At 47.9% G+C, this 17,528-nt stretch overlaps 1 protein-coding gene across 1 annotated transcript in view; it reads left to right on the top strand.

Annotated features, from left to right (window-relative positions):
• Nucleotides 1-17,528, top strand: part of LOC119444178 (neprilysin-1-like) — an 80,653-nt gene extending 63,125 nt beyond the window's left edge. Inside the window, exons 15-24 of the mRNA XM_037708625.2 lie at nucleotides 3,459-3,789; nucleotides 4,539-4,616; nucleotides 10,195-10,301; nucleotides 11,167-11,225; nucleotides 11,425-11,476; nucleotides 12,143-12,344; nucleotides 13,051-13,116; nucleotides 13,229-13,333; nucleotides 14,242-14,318; nucleotides 17,396-17,528. Of these exons, the coding sequence (XP_037564553.2) occupies nucleotides 3,459-3,789; nucleotides 4,539-4,616; nucleotides 10,195-10,301; nucleotides 11,167-11,225; nucleotides 11,425-11,476; nucleotides 12,143-12,344; nucleotides 13,051-13,116; nucleotides 13,229-13,333; nucleotides 14,242-14,318; nucleotides 17,396-17,504 (1,186 nt within the window). The 3' untranslated portion in view covers nucleotides 17,505-17,528. The remainder of the gene's footprint in view (nucleotides 1-3,458; nucleotides 3,790-4,538; nucleotides 4,617-10,194; nucleotides 10,302-11,166; nucleotides 11,226-11,424; nucleotides 11,477-12,142; nucleotides 12,345-13,050; nucleotides 13,117-13,228; nucleotides 13,334-14,241; nucleotides 14,319-17,395) is intronic.

Raw genomic sequence — 17,528 nt, 5'->3', positions numbered from 1 at the left:
TTTATGTTCGTAATACACTCTTGTAATAGTATGCCAATTTTGGTAAATACCAAGTTAACGATACGACCATGAGAACACCAAGACGTAGGCGGCTGGATAGATAGATAGATAGATAGATAGATAGATAGATAGATAGATAGATAGATAGATAGATAGATAGATAGATAGATAGATAGATAGATAGATAGATAGATAGATAGATAGATAGATAGATAGATAGATAGATAGATAGATAGATAGATAGATAGATAGATAGATAGATAGATAGATAGATAGATAGATACTGTAAAAGTTGCAAATGTCCGCCAAGAAATGCTTCGCGTTTAAAAAAGCAATCTAAAAATGTCGCAGTTTCGCCCGAAAGGCGAAGCATCAATTGCGATAGCAAATTGGTAGAGAGCTATTCGGAGTAGGGATAGTAGTTTTATCGGCTGCATAAACTTGGACACATTCGCTTTCTAACTGAGTTGACAAGCGTGGTGTCATCGCGCACAAGCAAACATGAATAGATCACACTGAATGACCGCAGACTACGACTGTCAAAACGCTGGCAGCAAGCGCATCTGCTGCAGCGGGCGCAGAATCGTGCGGTCTATCGCTGCAACGGAAACTGAGCGGCGAATGCACAGCGCATACAAAGGTCAGAGCCATGTGGAGATAAGAGACGGTGCGGGCGACCGCCACCACAGCCAGTGCAAGCGTATTTGTTGGCAGAGTAAAAGCTGCTTCCCCCCCTCCACTCCCTCCCGCGCTGCCTTCCCGCTTTTTTGCTTTCGCGTGGGAGATTGCGTTGCCAGTTCCCCTTGCGCTCGGTTGCAAGATACGCATTTGGTGCCGTAGCACAGCGTCGCCCCGCCTCCCTACCCGTCCTTTCGCGCGACGGTCGCGTTTGCTTTCTGTCGTGCGTTGGCTCTCCGTGATAGCGCGCGTCCCCCACGCGCTTTCACTCGCGCATACGGCGCGCGGCGACGATTTTATCGCCCTTGGAGTCTATACGGAACCTCACGGCTACGACGACAGCGACGCCGACGGTAGAAATCCGGTTGAAGTGTCCATATAATTGCTATCGCAATAATATAGCTGGGCAGGATGGATAACCGGTGTACCATTAGAGTTACAGAATGGATACCAAGAGAACGGAAGCGCAGTCGTGGACGGCAGAAAACTAGGTGGGGTGATGAAGTTAGGAAATTTGCAGGCGCAAGTTGGAATCAGCTAGCGCAAGGCAGGGGTAATTGGAGATCGCAGGGAGAGCCCTTCGTGCTGCAGTGGACACAAATATAGGCTGATGATGATGATAAAGCTACGGATCGGGTACATTTATCCTATTCTAACGAATAAATGTCTCAACTTCGCAATTTACGCATTTTTGTGCAGATACAAGGCATTACACATTTCGCGTGATGGACAGATTTTGCTCGGGTACTCGCCACAGAATGCGTACGCATTAAAACAAGATGATTCATGTAAATGGACGCATTTATATAAAGCAGAAAGACAGTTCTGGACATACGTCATTTATACCGTCATTCGAGCCAATTGTTCGGCAGGGCCACGAGAAACCACATTGTATAGCCTAGATAGTTTCTCACGTTGCCTACGTGGAATATTCTCCATATATATATTTTAAATCTAACTATTTTGCAAAACGGATTATGCGGTGCAAGCAGTTGTATACCTAGAACAAAACTTTTATCTAATTTACGCTGAGAAAAACACATGTACCGTCTATCGGTAATACAAAATACAATAAAATAAAGGTCAACCAGCCGCTATCGGCAATCACTATTACGTTGTCATTCTTGCGTTAGGTAGTACGAAGCGCTTTTAACAGCGAAGCTGTTTATGCTATCCATAAAACCGTGCTCGTCGACCGAAAAGGACATCGCTGAGTGATGAGCTACCTGGGTTGCCTAGCAACTACCTCGCGGAGCGGCGTGTGCATCGCCTCCTCTCCGTGCCTTGCACATGTTGCCTTGACATGGGACGTTAAGGAGAGGGAAGGAGAGCATGCGCGTGGCGTGCTATGCTCGGGAGAGAGAAAGAGAAAATGAGAGCGAGAGAGAGAGAAAGAAATTGTAGCAGCACCAGCGAGGCAACGCGCAGAGCTGCTGCCGACGCCGTTCGCGTATCCTCGTATCTCCGCGTTCGCGCCGAACACGTACCCTTGGCATGGGACGACCAAAGAACATCCGGACACCCGAAGAAGAAGCCGCTCATCTTAAAGCGCGTCGCGCGCCCAAGCGAAAATCTGCGCGTCGGCGGCGAGCCGATTCGGAATACCGTGCCTAGCAGCACTTAGCATATCCTGACAAAACTTAGCCAAGTCTAGTAAAACGCGGAAGAAGCTAGGTCGATCACCAGCTCCGCTGTCTACTCTAGCCTTGCACCACTGGTGCAAGCTGCCCACGTTTTTATTGCGATAGCAATTATATGGACACTCCAAAGCGGATTTCTGCCGTCGGCGTCGCCGTCGTCATCGCCGTCGCCGTGAGGTTCCGTATGACGTCAACGCGATGAAATCTTCGCCGCGCTCCGGACGCTGTATGTGCGAGTGAAAAGGCGCGAGGGACGCGCGCTTTCACGGGGAGCGAACGCACGGCGGAGAACAAACGCACGTTCTGCGCCGTGCTCTCTGAAGGGCTGCAGAATTAAGCGTCTCTTTCCTCCTTTCCATATATAGAGAGCAAACGCGACTTTTCCGTCGCGCGAAAGACTGTGGGGGACGGGAGGGAGAGAGGGAGGGGGAGGCGACGTTTAGCTGCGGCACCAAATGCGTATTTATATAGTAGCGCGGCACAAATGCGTATTTATATAAAAACGCCACGCGCAGTTCGGTGCGAACGCGGCCAAAACGCCGACGGCGTCGACAACAGTTCTGCGCGTTGCTGGTGCTGCTGCATATACAAGTTTATACAGCTGATAAAACTACTATCCTTACTCCGTATAGCTCTCTACTAATTTGCTATCGCAATTGATGCTTCGCCTTTCGGGTGAAACTACGACAGTTTTTTATTGTTCTCCTGACCGATGACCGTACATTACGAAGGACGAAGACTACAGAGGTCACTCAAACGCCGGGTTTCTAACTTCGCGTTACTTTCAAGCGATTGTCAACTTGGCTTTCGTGAATCTTCATCCACCTTGCGGGTTTCTGCAAAACTCACTTGGCTAATCCATGGCTACTGATATCTCTACACGTCGCCCGACTTTGAGCGCCGTGGTGAATCATGAGCCAACTATCCGAGCTACCAAGTTCTGTAACGTACCCTTGTGCTTTTAGTTCAAGCGTCGTAGGGAGTGTCAGGGCCGTCTCAGCGTGTCAGGCGGTGAAGCGCGATGCCAGAGTCTGTGTTCTCCGCTGCGATTGTCTAGTCGGTATAGGCGCGCTTTGCACGCGATAGTTGACAACCGTTGTTCGCCAACGGGAACGGTGGTGCGTCCCCTTGTCTGCACAGGCGCACCATCGTGAACTACTTGGGCCTCAAGGCGTTGCTGGTGTTCTCGCCACTGCTACCACCGAACAGCGAGGGTGCGGTGGCCGGTCTCCTGGGCAGGTTGCTGACTGGCCGCACACCGGACCAGCTTCCGCGCTGGCGCCTCTGCCTGCGCGCCGCCGAGGACGCGATGCCGTTCGCCTTCCTCGGCATGTACCACGACGTCTTCGTCAAGGAACACAACGTGCTGCAGCTGCGCGCCTCGCTCAGCAAGATGAAGGACCTGCTGGCCGCCTCCCTTGAGGACGTTGCCTGGCTCAACTCCAAGGACGCGCCCAGGGCGCTGGACAAGGTTTGAGTGCATGCACGGAATACATTTCTTTTTGCTGGGCACGGAGTCCTTGCGGCGAACTCGCAAGGCTGTCCGTCGGTTAGATCTAGGCCGGTGTTCGCAAAATATATTCCCTACGCTAGAATAGTTCGTATAAGAGCAGATGCCACTCAGTGGTGATATCTGACAAATAATATGATAAGGTGGCCTGTCAATCGCAAACACATTTTGCGGCGAACTGTAAGCTTAGCAAATTCGGCCCCTATTCTGTTAGAAATGGCTGTCGTCGACCGGTTACGTTCGCTCATACTGAGGTCACTTTCACGATTGATCGGTGCCTGTTCTACGAAACTCCCTAGCATACGAAGCGCACTCGATGAATGCGGGTCCCTGCGCCCGTATCCACACAACTTTGCTCAAGTGCCATCGGCGATGGTCCGTCAATGTGGTGGTGGCCCTGCCCTCCCCCTCCTCCTGGTTGGCTAATTAATATTTCACTGCCCTGTACGCTGTTGGTGAGCCGGAGCATAAATTTATATCAGCTTCTCCGCGTAGCACGAAATAGCGTAAATTTTTGTTCCTAGCGGCTTCCCACGTGCGTATAGCACGTGCAGGTGAAAGCGAGTGAGCCTAGTGAACAGATAGGCCGACGTCGTAAAGCTTTGAAAGGGACATACCGTAAATTGTTTGTGTATACGAAGGTGACGGCCTGTTTGTATGGTGCTCCGTGACATCGGTTCTCAGTTGAGGAAATGTTGTCTTTCCCGCAGTTGAAGCGCCTCGACTTCGTCGAGTTCTTCCCTGCCTGGGTGATGAGTGAGGAGGAGCGAAACGTGTTCTACGAGTCGGCAAGTATTCTGTGTCTCGACTATTAGCAGTAGTGTGTGTGTGCGCGCACGTGTGCGTGTGCGTGTCTGCGTGTCTGCGTGCGTGTGCGTGTGTGCGCGCGTGTGTGTGTGTGTGTGTGTGTGTGTGTGTGTGTGTGTGGTGCGTGGTGCGTGCGTGCGTGCGTGCGTGCGTGCGTGCGTGCGTGCGTGCGTGCGTGCGTGCGTGCGTGCGTGCGTGCGTGTGTGTGTGTGTGTGTGTGTGTGTGTGTGTGTGTGTGTGTGTGTGTGTGTGTGTGTGTGTGTGTGTGTGTGTGTGTGTGTGTGTGTGTGTGTGTGTGTGTGTGTGTGTGTGTGTGTGTGTGTGTGTGTGTGTGTGTGTGTGTGTGTGTGTGTGTGTGTGTGTGTGTGTGTGTGTGTGTGTGTGTGTGTGTGTGCGTGTCTGCGTGTCTGCGTGTGTGTTTGTATGTGTGCGTGCGTGCGTGCGTGCGTGCGATAACATTTGTATGGACTGTCCAGGCGCATTTCTGCCGTTGTCGTCGCGTTGAATCGAGAGGCAGCACGGAGGTCACCTCTGTGTCGTCTAGCTGCTTTGAAACAGTTCGAGACCACGTCGGAGGTCTTTCTCCACAAGCTCTAGCACCCAGCGGCGTAGGAACGGCGTCGCCGCTTAATTGTGCATGCAATTCCTTCACTTGCGCGATGAAAAGCAGTAGTAAACCACAGAGATGCCCCGAAACGCACATGCAAAAACGAAGCGACGCATGGCAGCCATGGCGTATTTCGAGCTCCTGCAATCACTTCCGGTGCGTGCAGTATACAAAAGCATGGACTTCGATACCGGCTTCTGTTACCCGAGGGAGCCGTTTGTGGGGGTGTCTATTTCGTCAGCCACTGTGTGTCGCCAGACTGCTTTACAGTTCAACTGCGACATTTAAAAATTCAAATACAAATTATTTTCTGCACCGAATGCACTCAACTTTTGCCAGCTTGCTGTGGGGCACTTTAAGGTTTAACATACATGCATAAGTTAAGCTCAAGAATTTGGTGTCTTGGCCCCTTTAAGCGTTCTCGAATTTTTAAGCGAATGTTTACAAGTTTACACGGCCCTTACAAATACCATCCTTACTTCGTAAAGCTACATGTCTACAAATTTGCTATCGCAATCGATGCTTCGCCTTTCGCGTGAAACTGCGTTCTGAAGTGTAAATGCGATAAAAGGTTCGTGCGAAATGTACAATTGCATTACGTTGCGTAAGCCTTTTTGCGAGGTATTAAGATTTTTAAAAATATCCTTTAAAATAATCTACGTAGGTAACTTGAGAAACTATGTAGGTTACACAAAGTGGCTTCTCGTGGCCCTGCCGAAACGATTGGCTACAACCACAATCAAACTGACGTAGCGTGGACGTTTTATATGTCTTCCTCCTTTATGTAGAACAGTTCTGTGTGCAATAAATATATCTTCATCGTTCCTTATTTTTTTTCGATAAAATCGTATGGACACTAAGACAATATTTGCTGTTGGCGTCACCACGAGGTTCCGTATACAGTATTTAGGTATGTGTATGCATAGCCTCCTATATAGTGTATGCTATATGCCATGCCATGCTGGATGACATGCGGTAAATGCGGGGTATATTGCCACACTATTCTGTCACTAAAGTTGGTCATACCAGGTCCTACATTCTTGCCAAAATTGTTCCTCAGAATTTTGAGAATGGCAGCCCACAAACAAATGCCATGAAACGAAAACCCCAAGAGCGCGCATGCCTTTTATCTTAAATCTTCTCGGATATAAATATCAAAAGTGCGAAACAGTAACAGAGCTCAAACTTGAAAATGATGCAATTTTATTGGCGCGGTTATGCGCTACCTTTTTTAAACCTCCTTGGCGCAACCTCAGTGATCGGCCCCGGAAAGAGGTTTGATACACCCGATACCGAGAAGTCATAGTAAACTCGGTAAGAAAGGCGTTGGCTTTAATTAATAAAAATATCTGAAATTGCCCGATGGCGGGATTCAAACTGAGGAACCCTAGCACGACAGCTCGTTTTTGCGCAGTCAGCTTACGTTCAATTCATACTGCCACTACAGCTACGAGCCTCACACTTCGTGTAATATTCCAACATGTTGCTATCGCATTCATCTATTCGTCCTTATGGCGAAACGGTGATATATTTATTCGTTATTTTAGGCCATAAATTCTGTACGGAGATTGCGAGAAATTAAAAAAGAAACCTTAAGTAAAGCAATATGTTTACAACTCTAACTACAATGAAATCAGATTTTATAATACCGGAACCTGGAAATTATGGCATGTTCAGCAAATTTTCTAAATATTTTCACCGTTCGATAATTCAACGTTATAATGTAAATCTATTCCACACTTTTCTGTTCCATTTCTGCAATCAGCCCTTTGCAATTGGTCAAAAAAATTATTCGTGTAGTCCCCACTTCGCTTGGTTGTCACACTGCGTCAGGAAAACCACGAAAGCTCCTAATCTGATACGACGTGTGCACACTGATTATGCATGATGAGATCAAACAAAGAAAAATGGTTATTTCCGATTCTACGCGTTTTCCGCCATCAGCCCTACGCTATTAGTCAAAAGTTTCCGGGCTAGAGTCCACTTCGCGTGTCTGTCACGCGACGTCACAAAACCGTGAAATCTCACCACGTCAAAGGGGACGTCTACGCATTAAAGATGCATTAATATGCCGAACAAAACTCGGAATAGCCGGAGAGTACCCCCGTTCTGAAATGAATAGAACATGGCTGCCCGCCGATCGCCCTGGCACTGGCTACCCGGATCTGCCAGGGAGAATGGATTTGCGTATAATACAAATTCTCCTGCGGCATTATAACGTTATCGAGCGTTTTTGAGCCAGGTACACGACATCGCTTTGCCAACTCTTATTCGCTGATGATCCATTTTAGCTGCATTTTTACCTTTCCGTTGCACAATGCCGCGATTGTTTACTAGCCACCGAAATCTAAACAAGAAGAAGCGGGCCAATCGCCGACGCCGGCGCTATACCTCCTATCCGGTTATCTACTTTACCCTGCCTCTATCTCGACCCACCGAAACCCTCTCTACTTCTGCGTGCTCTTCACACCTCTTTTCTGCCCATTGTATAAGAAAAAAATTCGCCAGATACACTTAAGATTGTTTACGTGTGGGGAATGCGAAATGAATATAGTCCCGTTGGTGAAATGCTTTTTTTTATCTCTTTTTTCCCCGCGCGTGCCTTCTCCGCGGAAGCTCTCGCCTGCGTTCTAACTGTGCCTCAGTAAGGACAAATACTCTCATGACGTGGCGCCACCTCCTCCCCATTGGCTGCGCCGTCACGTGTACAATGACGAAACCACTAGGCACACCTTTAGTCAACCAGAACCGCGGAGCCGCCGTGGCTTCGGGGAAGGTTGACCCCGGTGGCCCGGTTTCGATTCCCACGCAGACCAAAGAGTGCACAATTTTCTTTTCAAAGCCATTAGTTTACTTTGTTTACGGGAACCTCCCTGAGAAATGTGACGTCAACCCGAGCATATTTTTGTGTTTTTACTCCTTGCGCCGTGGGCCATTTTTGGTACCATCATTCGGTCACGCCGCCGACTATACGACGGATTTTCGCGTAATGGGGCATACAGTGCTTTCGCATTAAAATCTGTCAAGGTAGTCATTGCTATTCGCTTTGAAAGCAAACGTAACTGACCTCCTATAAACGAGGAGAGTGGTTCATTGGACTGTTCAAACAAGGCTGCGGGTGACTGCGTGATGCTTGCGTCGGCGGTTACGTAAATTTGACGTCAGGAAATTGGAACAAAAACAGATTGGGATAGATTTACGTTATAGGGCCCCAAATTTATCCTTCCAGCCGTAGGAATATACAATGTGTTCATTTTGAACTTTTACGGAATTTTTACAAATCGCTCGTGACAGGTAGCATAATTCTCGTCATTGAGCTGGGTTATTCGATGAGGCAGACATTAGTAACATGAGAAATCGAAACACATATTCAACTAATTAACAAAATTCACTAATGAACTTCCTACTCAATTACTTTACGACATATATTGCAATTTACGAATTGTCGCCGGTGAGCTTGTCAGGCGTATTTTCTTGTCAGGAACGAATTTCCAGAATGACACCAGTTTGGAGATATGCGCCATCAAGCTCGCCCTAAAAATGCACTGTTGTTCCACATAGTTTTTTTTTTTACCAAAATGCTGTTTCATACATTAGAGCACAAAAGTATCTGGAACGCCAATGTATTCCGTCCCACACTTTGGGAAATAATATCTCGAAACTGGTGTCATCCTGGAAAACCATTTCAAGTGGACGCGTCTTGCAAACTCAACGCCTACAATTCGTAAATTGCAATACGTGCCGTAAATTAATTAACTAAGAACTTCATTAGCCCGTTTTTGTTAATTAGTTGACAATGTGTTTCGATTTATCGTGCTACTAATGTCCTCCTCATCGAATAACCCAACTCAACGGTAAGAATTCTGCTACCTGCCACGGGTGATTTTTAAAAATTTCGTAAAGCTCAATTTTGAACACCCGGTATAAACTCCGTCTTAAATTCAAAATAAATTTATTTAACTAGGAACAGTTGGCAAATGAGACTGTTTCTGCATTTCTGGTGTGTTTTAATAGGAAAGTCGGTAGTCGACCTATGGCTAAATGATCTGTGCAGGCACATTCACCACAATTTTACTTGTAACGTCGTCTCAACTCGTATAGTACGCGCACCTATATGAGCTAGAGAGCGCATAAGTGACCTCTAAGTGTGTTTTTGATGACACTGATAGCGACCAGAGATGTGCCAATTGACTATTATACGAATACGTATGTCATGCTTAGTTTAGCTGAACGAAAATTAACTGACGACTAAAAGGTACATTAAAGAGAAACATTATTTGAGATGTATCACTAAATCTCCCTTCAACAATATCAAAACAGTCACTGTTCACGTGAGAGTATATACAGGCTTCGTAAGCCAGAAAGGACGCAGGAATGGAAATGGGGTGGCAACGCCGACTCGAAATTCCCGCGCCGTCTCACCGTGACGTCATTCATTCCGACAGTGTCTGCTTAGGCTTAGCGAAGTTTCCTTACCGGTAAATGTTGACTGCACCCTATTAAAAAAGAGAGACCCAAACGCAGACCCTGTCAAGTTAAAAAATTACAGAGCATGAATCACCGAAATGCGGAAAAGAAAAATACTTCGAAATTCATGACGTCACGCTCACGTTTCGACATAAGGTTTCGGCGCTTAATTTAAACAACAGAACGCTGTTATTCTTGCGAATGAAACAGGTCACTGACCGCGGTAAAAATAACAATAAAATGACATTTCGAGATCCGTACTGATTCCGAAACGTCATTTTATTTTATGTTAACCTTGTTCACTGACCTGCTTCATTTTTAACAATTTTACATGACCAGACCGTATTCAGTCGAACTCTTGACAACGTTGATATTAACTTTATTTTCTAATAATTAACATGCTACCGCGAAATCTGTCCGAAACTGATTTAAGTGTTTGCTTTATAGTGTCCCTTGAACAATGTATTTGTCGTCTGCCCGAACAGGTTCGCGACGTGCCCGTGGGAAACTTGCTACGCAGCCTGATGAGCGCCAAGTCTGCACACGTCGACCAGCGCTTCAGGCGCCTGCTCTTCAATCCTAAGCAGGCGGCGTGAGTGGTCTTGACACGAATACCGATAGCCACCGTAATTAGCAGACCCGGTTTTTAACCAAGTTCCATTATGAAACAGCGCTAAGGTTATGAAACATAACCTAAGGTTACGAAACATAAGGCTATGAAACATAGCAAAGGGTTCCGATACTGCAACGTTTAGGATTTCGAATGACAACCATGGGGCTGAGGAATGCCACTTTGTTGTTGTTGTTGTTGTTGTTGTTGTTGTTGTTGTTGTTGTTGTTGTTGTTGTTGTTGTTGTTGTTGTTGTTGTTGTTGTTGTTGTTGTTGTTGTTGTTGTTGTTGTTGTTGTTGTTGGGGTTGCCGATGTTGTTGTTGGGGTTGCCGATGTTGTGTTGTTGTTTCTTGGATGACTCGAGCACGGCAGTGAAAGGAAATCAGCCTCTGGACGGTTGTCCTGCCAACCTGTTCCCAGACACAGATATAATGAAGGAGAAAAAAAAAGAAAGTTAGCCACACATAAGTATCCAGAAGCTGTACACCGGTAAAGCACTCAACCCAGGTGCCGTGAGAACTTTAGCGTCAAAACGGCGCCGGCGGGAACTGTGCAGATTCGTTGCCAGCTTATGGCTGAAATCCCTGTATACCTAATCTGTTGAACTGATTATACGACCGTGATAATGCAAACGTTCAATAAGCGCTTTCTCTTCATTTTATCGTTTGATCAGTTGCCCAAGCGGCGCTCCGCTTACGTTATCACCAGGATCGGCAGGTCGTTGGTGGAGGGTTGATAAGAAGCGATGAGAAACTCGCAAAAGCAATCGTCACGTTATGCAGGTCATTACAGCGGAGTAGCTCTGCGGTTCAGCTGACGCATTTTCTTGTCTCTCTTTATTTCCAGATGGTTCGGGTCGGTGTTCGATGTCCACGTGACCTATGACCCGCAGAACAACACGCTTTGTAAGTACAAGAGAGGTAGACACGTGTAGGCACCGATGCGACGCAAATGAAAGAGTAGGAAAGGCAAGGAGGATGAAGGAGCCTCCGCCGGGAACGCCTCGTGTTTGCATATAACGCGTGCCCTGAAAGAGAGTCAATTTGCATGTACTACTATAGGAATAATTACTCGCTCACAAGGCTGCTGCATTGTTGCCTGCAGACATCCCGATGGCCATGTTCGCCGAACCGATGGGCTTTGACAACGCCGAGACGTAAGACGAGAATCACCGCCATTTTTCTGTTTCTGTTGTCTGCAATACTGTTGTTTCGCGATCTTTATAGGTGATCGTGGAACTCGTCATATTCACGCACGAGTAAAAAAAATATTTCACGAGTTAACTTTGACCTTAAGTCCCGCCATTATATTTTCGCCACTTAATCGATTCGGTCGTCTCTCGACAAACTCTTTACGAATACACTCTCCACTGGAACATTGCCTAAATAGACGAAAAGAACAATCACGCCAAAGTTAATTTTTCTATTTTTTTTCTAAGCGGCACCTTGTTCAATTTGCTTGTAGCACAACGGCGCTTAATTATGAGGTGAGATTCATCTACGAGTCTTGCCCGACCTGAATGCGAGGCAAATCTTCGTTCAGACAGGATCAAGCTGGGACACGGTTGGTTCTCGTAAAATTCGGGACAGTTTCACAAAATTTTGCGCCGTTAGCAATCCCAGTTATGACCAGCGCTTTTTTTTATTATTATTATTTTTTTTTATCTCGCTGCTAACAAAGACTTGCGACAGCAGATTTATCGTAACTACCGGCACGAAGCTGGTGTGCTTGTCCCGGTAAGTGCAGAGGGTCTGTACAATAGCAGACAGCCTGTACAATAACCATCCTGCCGTGCGTGTGGGCTGTATATACTGTGCTGCAGGCCCCTGTACATCCCGCGCGTGCTGGCCGGCCTGGCCCAGCAACTGATGTCGGCAGTGACGGGCCTGGGCTCGCTCTTCGACGTCCAGAGCGGCGCCGTGCACGACTGGTGGGGCTCCGAGACTCGCGACTCGTACACCAACTTCAGCCTTTGCCTGGCGCAGCAGTACAACGCCTCGCTCAGCGGGCTCTTCGTCAGCTCCGTGAGTTGCTTTCTGCACGGCATCGCCGGACAGCCATCGCCGCGTCGCTGCATATCTCCTTGCGCACAGGCTGAAATGCCCACCTTGAAATGGCCGGTCGCAGTCGGGATTATGTTCTGTGGTTACCACGATCAGCCGGGCACCCGTTCGTATATGAAGCGCTCTGACGCACGGAATTCTTGGTGAATATACGGGCACGTGTTGAATCAAGCTGCTTGAGCAAAAGGCGTCTTACAGAAATCCCAGGTACATATTCACGAAGCACAGGCCCATATTCGGAAGGCATTTAGGACGCTAAAATAGTTCGCAAGAACAGCCGCCGGCCCATGGGGAGAGCGAAATATAGAAGCGAAAGCGGGTGGTCAATGATCAAACGATGTCAGGAAAACAAACATTTGTGAATTCGGCCCCGTTTATAGTGATTATTATTATTATTATTATTATTATTATTATTATTATTATTATTATTATTATTATTATTATTATTATTGTTGTTGTTGTTGTTGTTGTTGTTGTTGTTGTTGTTGTTGTTGTTGTTGTTGTTGTTGTTGTTGTTGTTGTTGTTGTTGTTGTTGTTGACGAAGGCTACCTGCCAATGACGTGCAAGTTCTTACGAACGAAAAGCTTTGCGAATGCCGCCCCCTGAATATGTCACACCGCCCAGCGGAAACTGACGACGCGTTTGTGTTCGAAACTGCTCCCGCAGCAATACGGCACGCTGACCGCCGAGTCCAACGTGCGCGACAACGCCGCCGTGGCCTTCCTGAGCAATGTGAGTATAGGCCGCCGCGCAGTGTGGCACGAGGGAAGGGGAGACGGGGACGCGCAGAGCGCGGTGCTACTTTTCTAAAGAACCTCGCTCGCACGTCTCCGGCCCCGGCCAGATGTACACCCGGCACCTCAAGGAGCGGGGCATCAAGGGGAACTTCGTGCTCGCCAACCTGCCCAACGTCACCGCGCAGCAGCTCTTCTACACTTCGTACGCCATGGTGAGCACGACGACGACGACCAGGAATGCAAGGCAGCCTATAGGGCCGACGTGTACTCTGGCAAACCATATCCGGCACGGGCCGCTGCTTGAAGCAGTCGACTACAAACAGCGATTCTATTGACTGCTGCCGTAGAGCACTCTGTCCGCAACTGCTGCTGCTGCTGCAGACTGGGCAGATTATACTTATTAGTGCGAAAGCATTATATGGCTCATGAAGCGGAAAATCCGGCGGCGTGGCTGGAGATGGTAACAGTAAAGTAAAACGACGAACGATATATAGTTAATAACTCGTGCGACAGGTGCTGCGAATAGAAGAAGAAATCAATTGTCTATTATAGATGTACATATTATAGAGACAGTAATGTTTGGATCATTAGCCAGTGGCTAGTCACGGATCCATGCAAAAAATGAACTTGAGAAAAAAAAACCGAAGGGTCGTCTTATACATGTATCGACCACAATAAGTAACAGAAACGAATAAAAATAAAGACAATCACGGCATTGTTCTACACACTTTTTATTAAAGCTACGCAAACAGCAGAGAACTACATTAACCATGAAAGCTGATTACGTGCATTTATACAAGCACACTCATAAGTAGGCAATTTCTTTGTGACATTGATGGCTGGCTGACGCGCGTGTCTCCGAGTTTTCTTACGTGAAACACCTCGATGATTTCGCGATTTATTTGCTCGTTCGCTGGAAAGAATTTTAATTTCTTCGAAAACAGGGCGAGCACCCGCTTCCTCGGCAGTGCTCACCTAAATGCGAAATAAACGAAAGGAACACGAGCAGTTGTTTGCAACTGCGCCCTATTCGCAATAAAAAATAGTTCTAGCGTAAGCACTTGTGAATACTGTGTAATTGTTTTTTTTATTATTATTTTTTTTTTACTGTTGTCTGCAGGGCTTCTGCGAGAATTCCAACGAAGGCTACGCGCAGCGCCATGTGAAGACCTCAACCGTTGCACTCACACACCACCGGTAATCACACATCACCGATGTCTAAGCATTTGTTACATGTCGCGTAAATAATGAAACATCGTGTAAATGATCCTTATTGCTAAAACCTCAAATATTCTGCACTCAAATTACCCACTGAGCCAGCATTCCACCGTAATTTCTTTCTCTTTTTTTTGCCACCTTTTTTACCATACCATACATACCATACCACGCTTTGGCGTAGCACTTCCCTGTTCCCTAAAGAATAAATGAAAAGTAGGCGTCGTCTGTGGTGATACAAGATTTTCTCAGCAACAGAAAGGTGGCGCCATCTGCAACTGTTAACGCGAAACGCAGTGGGCACCGTCTTTCGCTGTAAATGACTGATGGTGCGCTCATTTTATTGCAATAGCAATTATATGGACATCCCAGGGGAATTTCCGCCGTCGCAGTCGGCGTCGCCGTGAGGTTCCGTTAAAAGTCCAACTGCTATAAGATCGCGGCCGCGCGCCGTGTGCTGTAGGTTCGAGGGAAAGCATGAGAGGGTGAAGCGAGAAGGATGGTGGCTTCGCGCGCCTGCGTCTTCTCGCACGCGCAAGAGAGGAAGGCGGGAAGTGTGTGCGCGCTAGGAAGTAGCACGCGTCACCGCTTCTACTCCGGCAGCGGCTAAGCGCGGCCTGTCTTGGAGGTAATCTCCGGTGGGTTTAGAAGGCTAGCCGACCCGATATCGCTGATGCCTTCGTGTGCGCTGTGTTCTCGCGCGCCTTGTTCACGTTGAACCGAGAGGTAGCACGAAGGGGAATTAGTTCGCCGCTGCTGCCGCTCTCCTTCACGGGTGCGTTCTGACAGCGAGTGTCAACGGTCATCGAGTGAGATGTGTTCATGTTTGCCTGTGCGCGCGTGACACCGTGCTTGTTAATTTAGTTAGTAAGCGAAAGTTTACAGCTGTTTATACAGCTGATAAAAGTACTAAACTGAGTGCGTATAGCTGTCTAATAGTTTGCTATCGCAATCAATGCTCCGCCTTCTTTTTCTAATAATACTGCTTTTTAGGCTCCGCATCGCAGCAGACATGCACATCTGTGATTTCTTCTGAGCGAATCAGCTAGGTGCTGAATCCAAAAATCCCATTAAACGAAATTCGTGGCTGTAGGACATCATAGCGTTAGCGTAACACTGACAAAAACATAAATACGATGACCGCACGGTGCGTTGTCCTTACACTTTCTTCTGTCTTGCATGGGCTGCGCCAAAACGACTAGGACAAAAAGCATGAAAGGCACGATAGCACTAGCTGCTTTCTTTCCCGCTTTTTGTCCTAGTCGTTTTGGCGCAGCCCATTCAGGATGTTCAACCAGCACCAACTTTCTTCTATGTTGCACTGAAGCTGTCGTATCATATGACTCACCCAAAAATTTATACTATACTAAAACGAAATTCACCCCGAAATTCCACTTCCCGAAATTTCAGCGGGATCGGACCGGCAGTTTGTCAGAAAAAAATTGGCTGCGGCTTAACTCAGTTATGCATGGGTGTGCGTAGCGAGAGGCACGGTTAATCTTATTGTTTAGCTTGGTTCTCTCTACGGTTACACCTTTATCGTTTAGCTTCGTACGTCTGAGTGTTTAGGGTTGGTTGTTACCTCTCGTTAAGTTATGTTTACATTAAAGACTAGACATTTTTAAAGTGTAACGCATTTATTTTGAAATTCTTCATCTTGTTGTTTCTCAATTGTCACAAAGACGGCCCGATGGTCGGTGAGGCGGGAGGATAAGGGGTTGTCGTCCAGTGACTTGAACACGTTTCGGGTGCTATCCTCGATCATCTGAATCCACTCGTACTGGCCGCTTCGTACTTGCGACGCTTCTCTAGGCGTGCGGCTCGTTCTTCGTCCGTCTCCTCGGCTCGCTGCCTCCTCTTAGTTTCGTTCCAACGACGAAGCCTGGCTTCTTTCAGTCTCTCCGATTCATTTTCCATATCTGCCGACGAATCCCACCGAGCCGCCCCATCTATACATACGATGCAACGCCGGCTTCTCCTCTGTTGCAACGCGGTTTCACCAGCTCCTCCTCTGACGTCATGCCAGATGCAAGCGGCGAACGCCTGCAACACAACTGTGGTACTAGTTCACTATAGCACCGGGGCGCAAACGAGAGCAGTATCCGCTTGCGCAAGAGCGGACGCTCGCTTCGCGTAAACCAAACCTCAAGTCTCGGAAGCCAACGTTGCGCTGGGCGCCGCCATGCTAGCGGAAGTGGCCTGCGGCGAGAGCCAATAGGTGTGCAGGTCTGCGCCCCCCCTTCTGCGTGGGATATGTTTTCCGTATACGCAGCCCGGCGAGCGGCACTGCCAGCTGCGGCGGTTGCTAGGCAACGGCTCAGCTCACGGTGCGGCCACCGGCCACAGTGAAACGGTGAGAATGCGGCCAATTGTAGCTCTCGCGAAAAAAAAAAATGGTTTGCTATACTGCGTACGAGTTTACAATCCAATGAACTGTCTATACCAAAAAAATGTCACAGTTTCGCCCTAAGGGCGAAGCAATGAATGCGATAGCAACACAGCAATGTCATACGAAGGTGAGCGGCTTTGGTAGCAACAACACGCAGAACTGTTGTCGACGCCATCGGCGTTTTGCCCGCGTTAGCTCAAAATGCGTGCGGCGTTGGTGACTGTTGCTGGAGCCTCTGATATAAATAGGCACTTGGTGCCGCAGCTAAACGTCGCCTCCCTTCCCTCCCCCTCCCCCACGGCCTCTCGCGCGTCCGAAGAAGGCGCGTTTGCTCTACATATATGGTGATTGTAAAGGAGAAAAGAGACGCCTACTTCTGCGCCCTTAAGCGAGCACGGCGCAGAACGCGCGTTTGTTCTCCGCCGTGCGTTCACTCCCCGTGAAAGACGCGCCCCTCGCGCCCTTTCACTCGCACATACAGCGTTCGGCGCGATAGGGACACGTCGGGGCGTTCCCGCACAGAGAAGTAGAGGCACTGCTCTACGCTCACTATATAAATAGCGTCTTATAGAATAGCATGATAGTCATAACAATGGCTTCTTCAGCGGTAATGATCACGTAATTGCTCGGCAGCGAGCACGTTGAAGACGTTCACACTGTTCTCTTGCAGAGTGAACATCCCTTTGGCGAACAGCGATGGCTTTGGCGACGCCTTCCGGTGCCTTCGGGGGACGCCGATGAACCCGCACGTCAAGTGCAAGTTCTGGAGGTTCCAGTAAAAAAAAGGAAATAAAAGAAAAAAA

Source organism: Dermacentor silvarum, chromosome 3 (genome assembly GCF_013339745.2).
Source record: "Dermacentor silvarum isolate Dsil-2018 chromosome 3, BIME_Dsil_1.4, whole genome shotgun sequence".
Taxonomy (NCBI): Eukaryota; Metazoa; Arthropoda; class Arachnida; order Ixodida; family Ixodidae; genus Dermacentor; species Dermacentor silvarum.
Note: the sequence above shows the minus strand (reverse complement) of the source record. Positions and strands in the feature narration are given on the sequence as shown.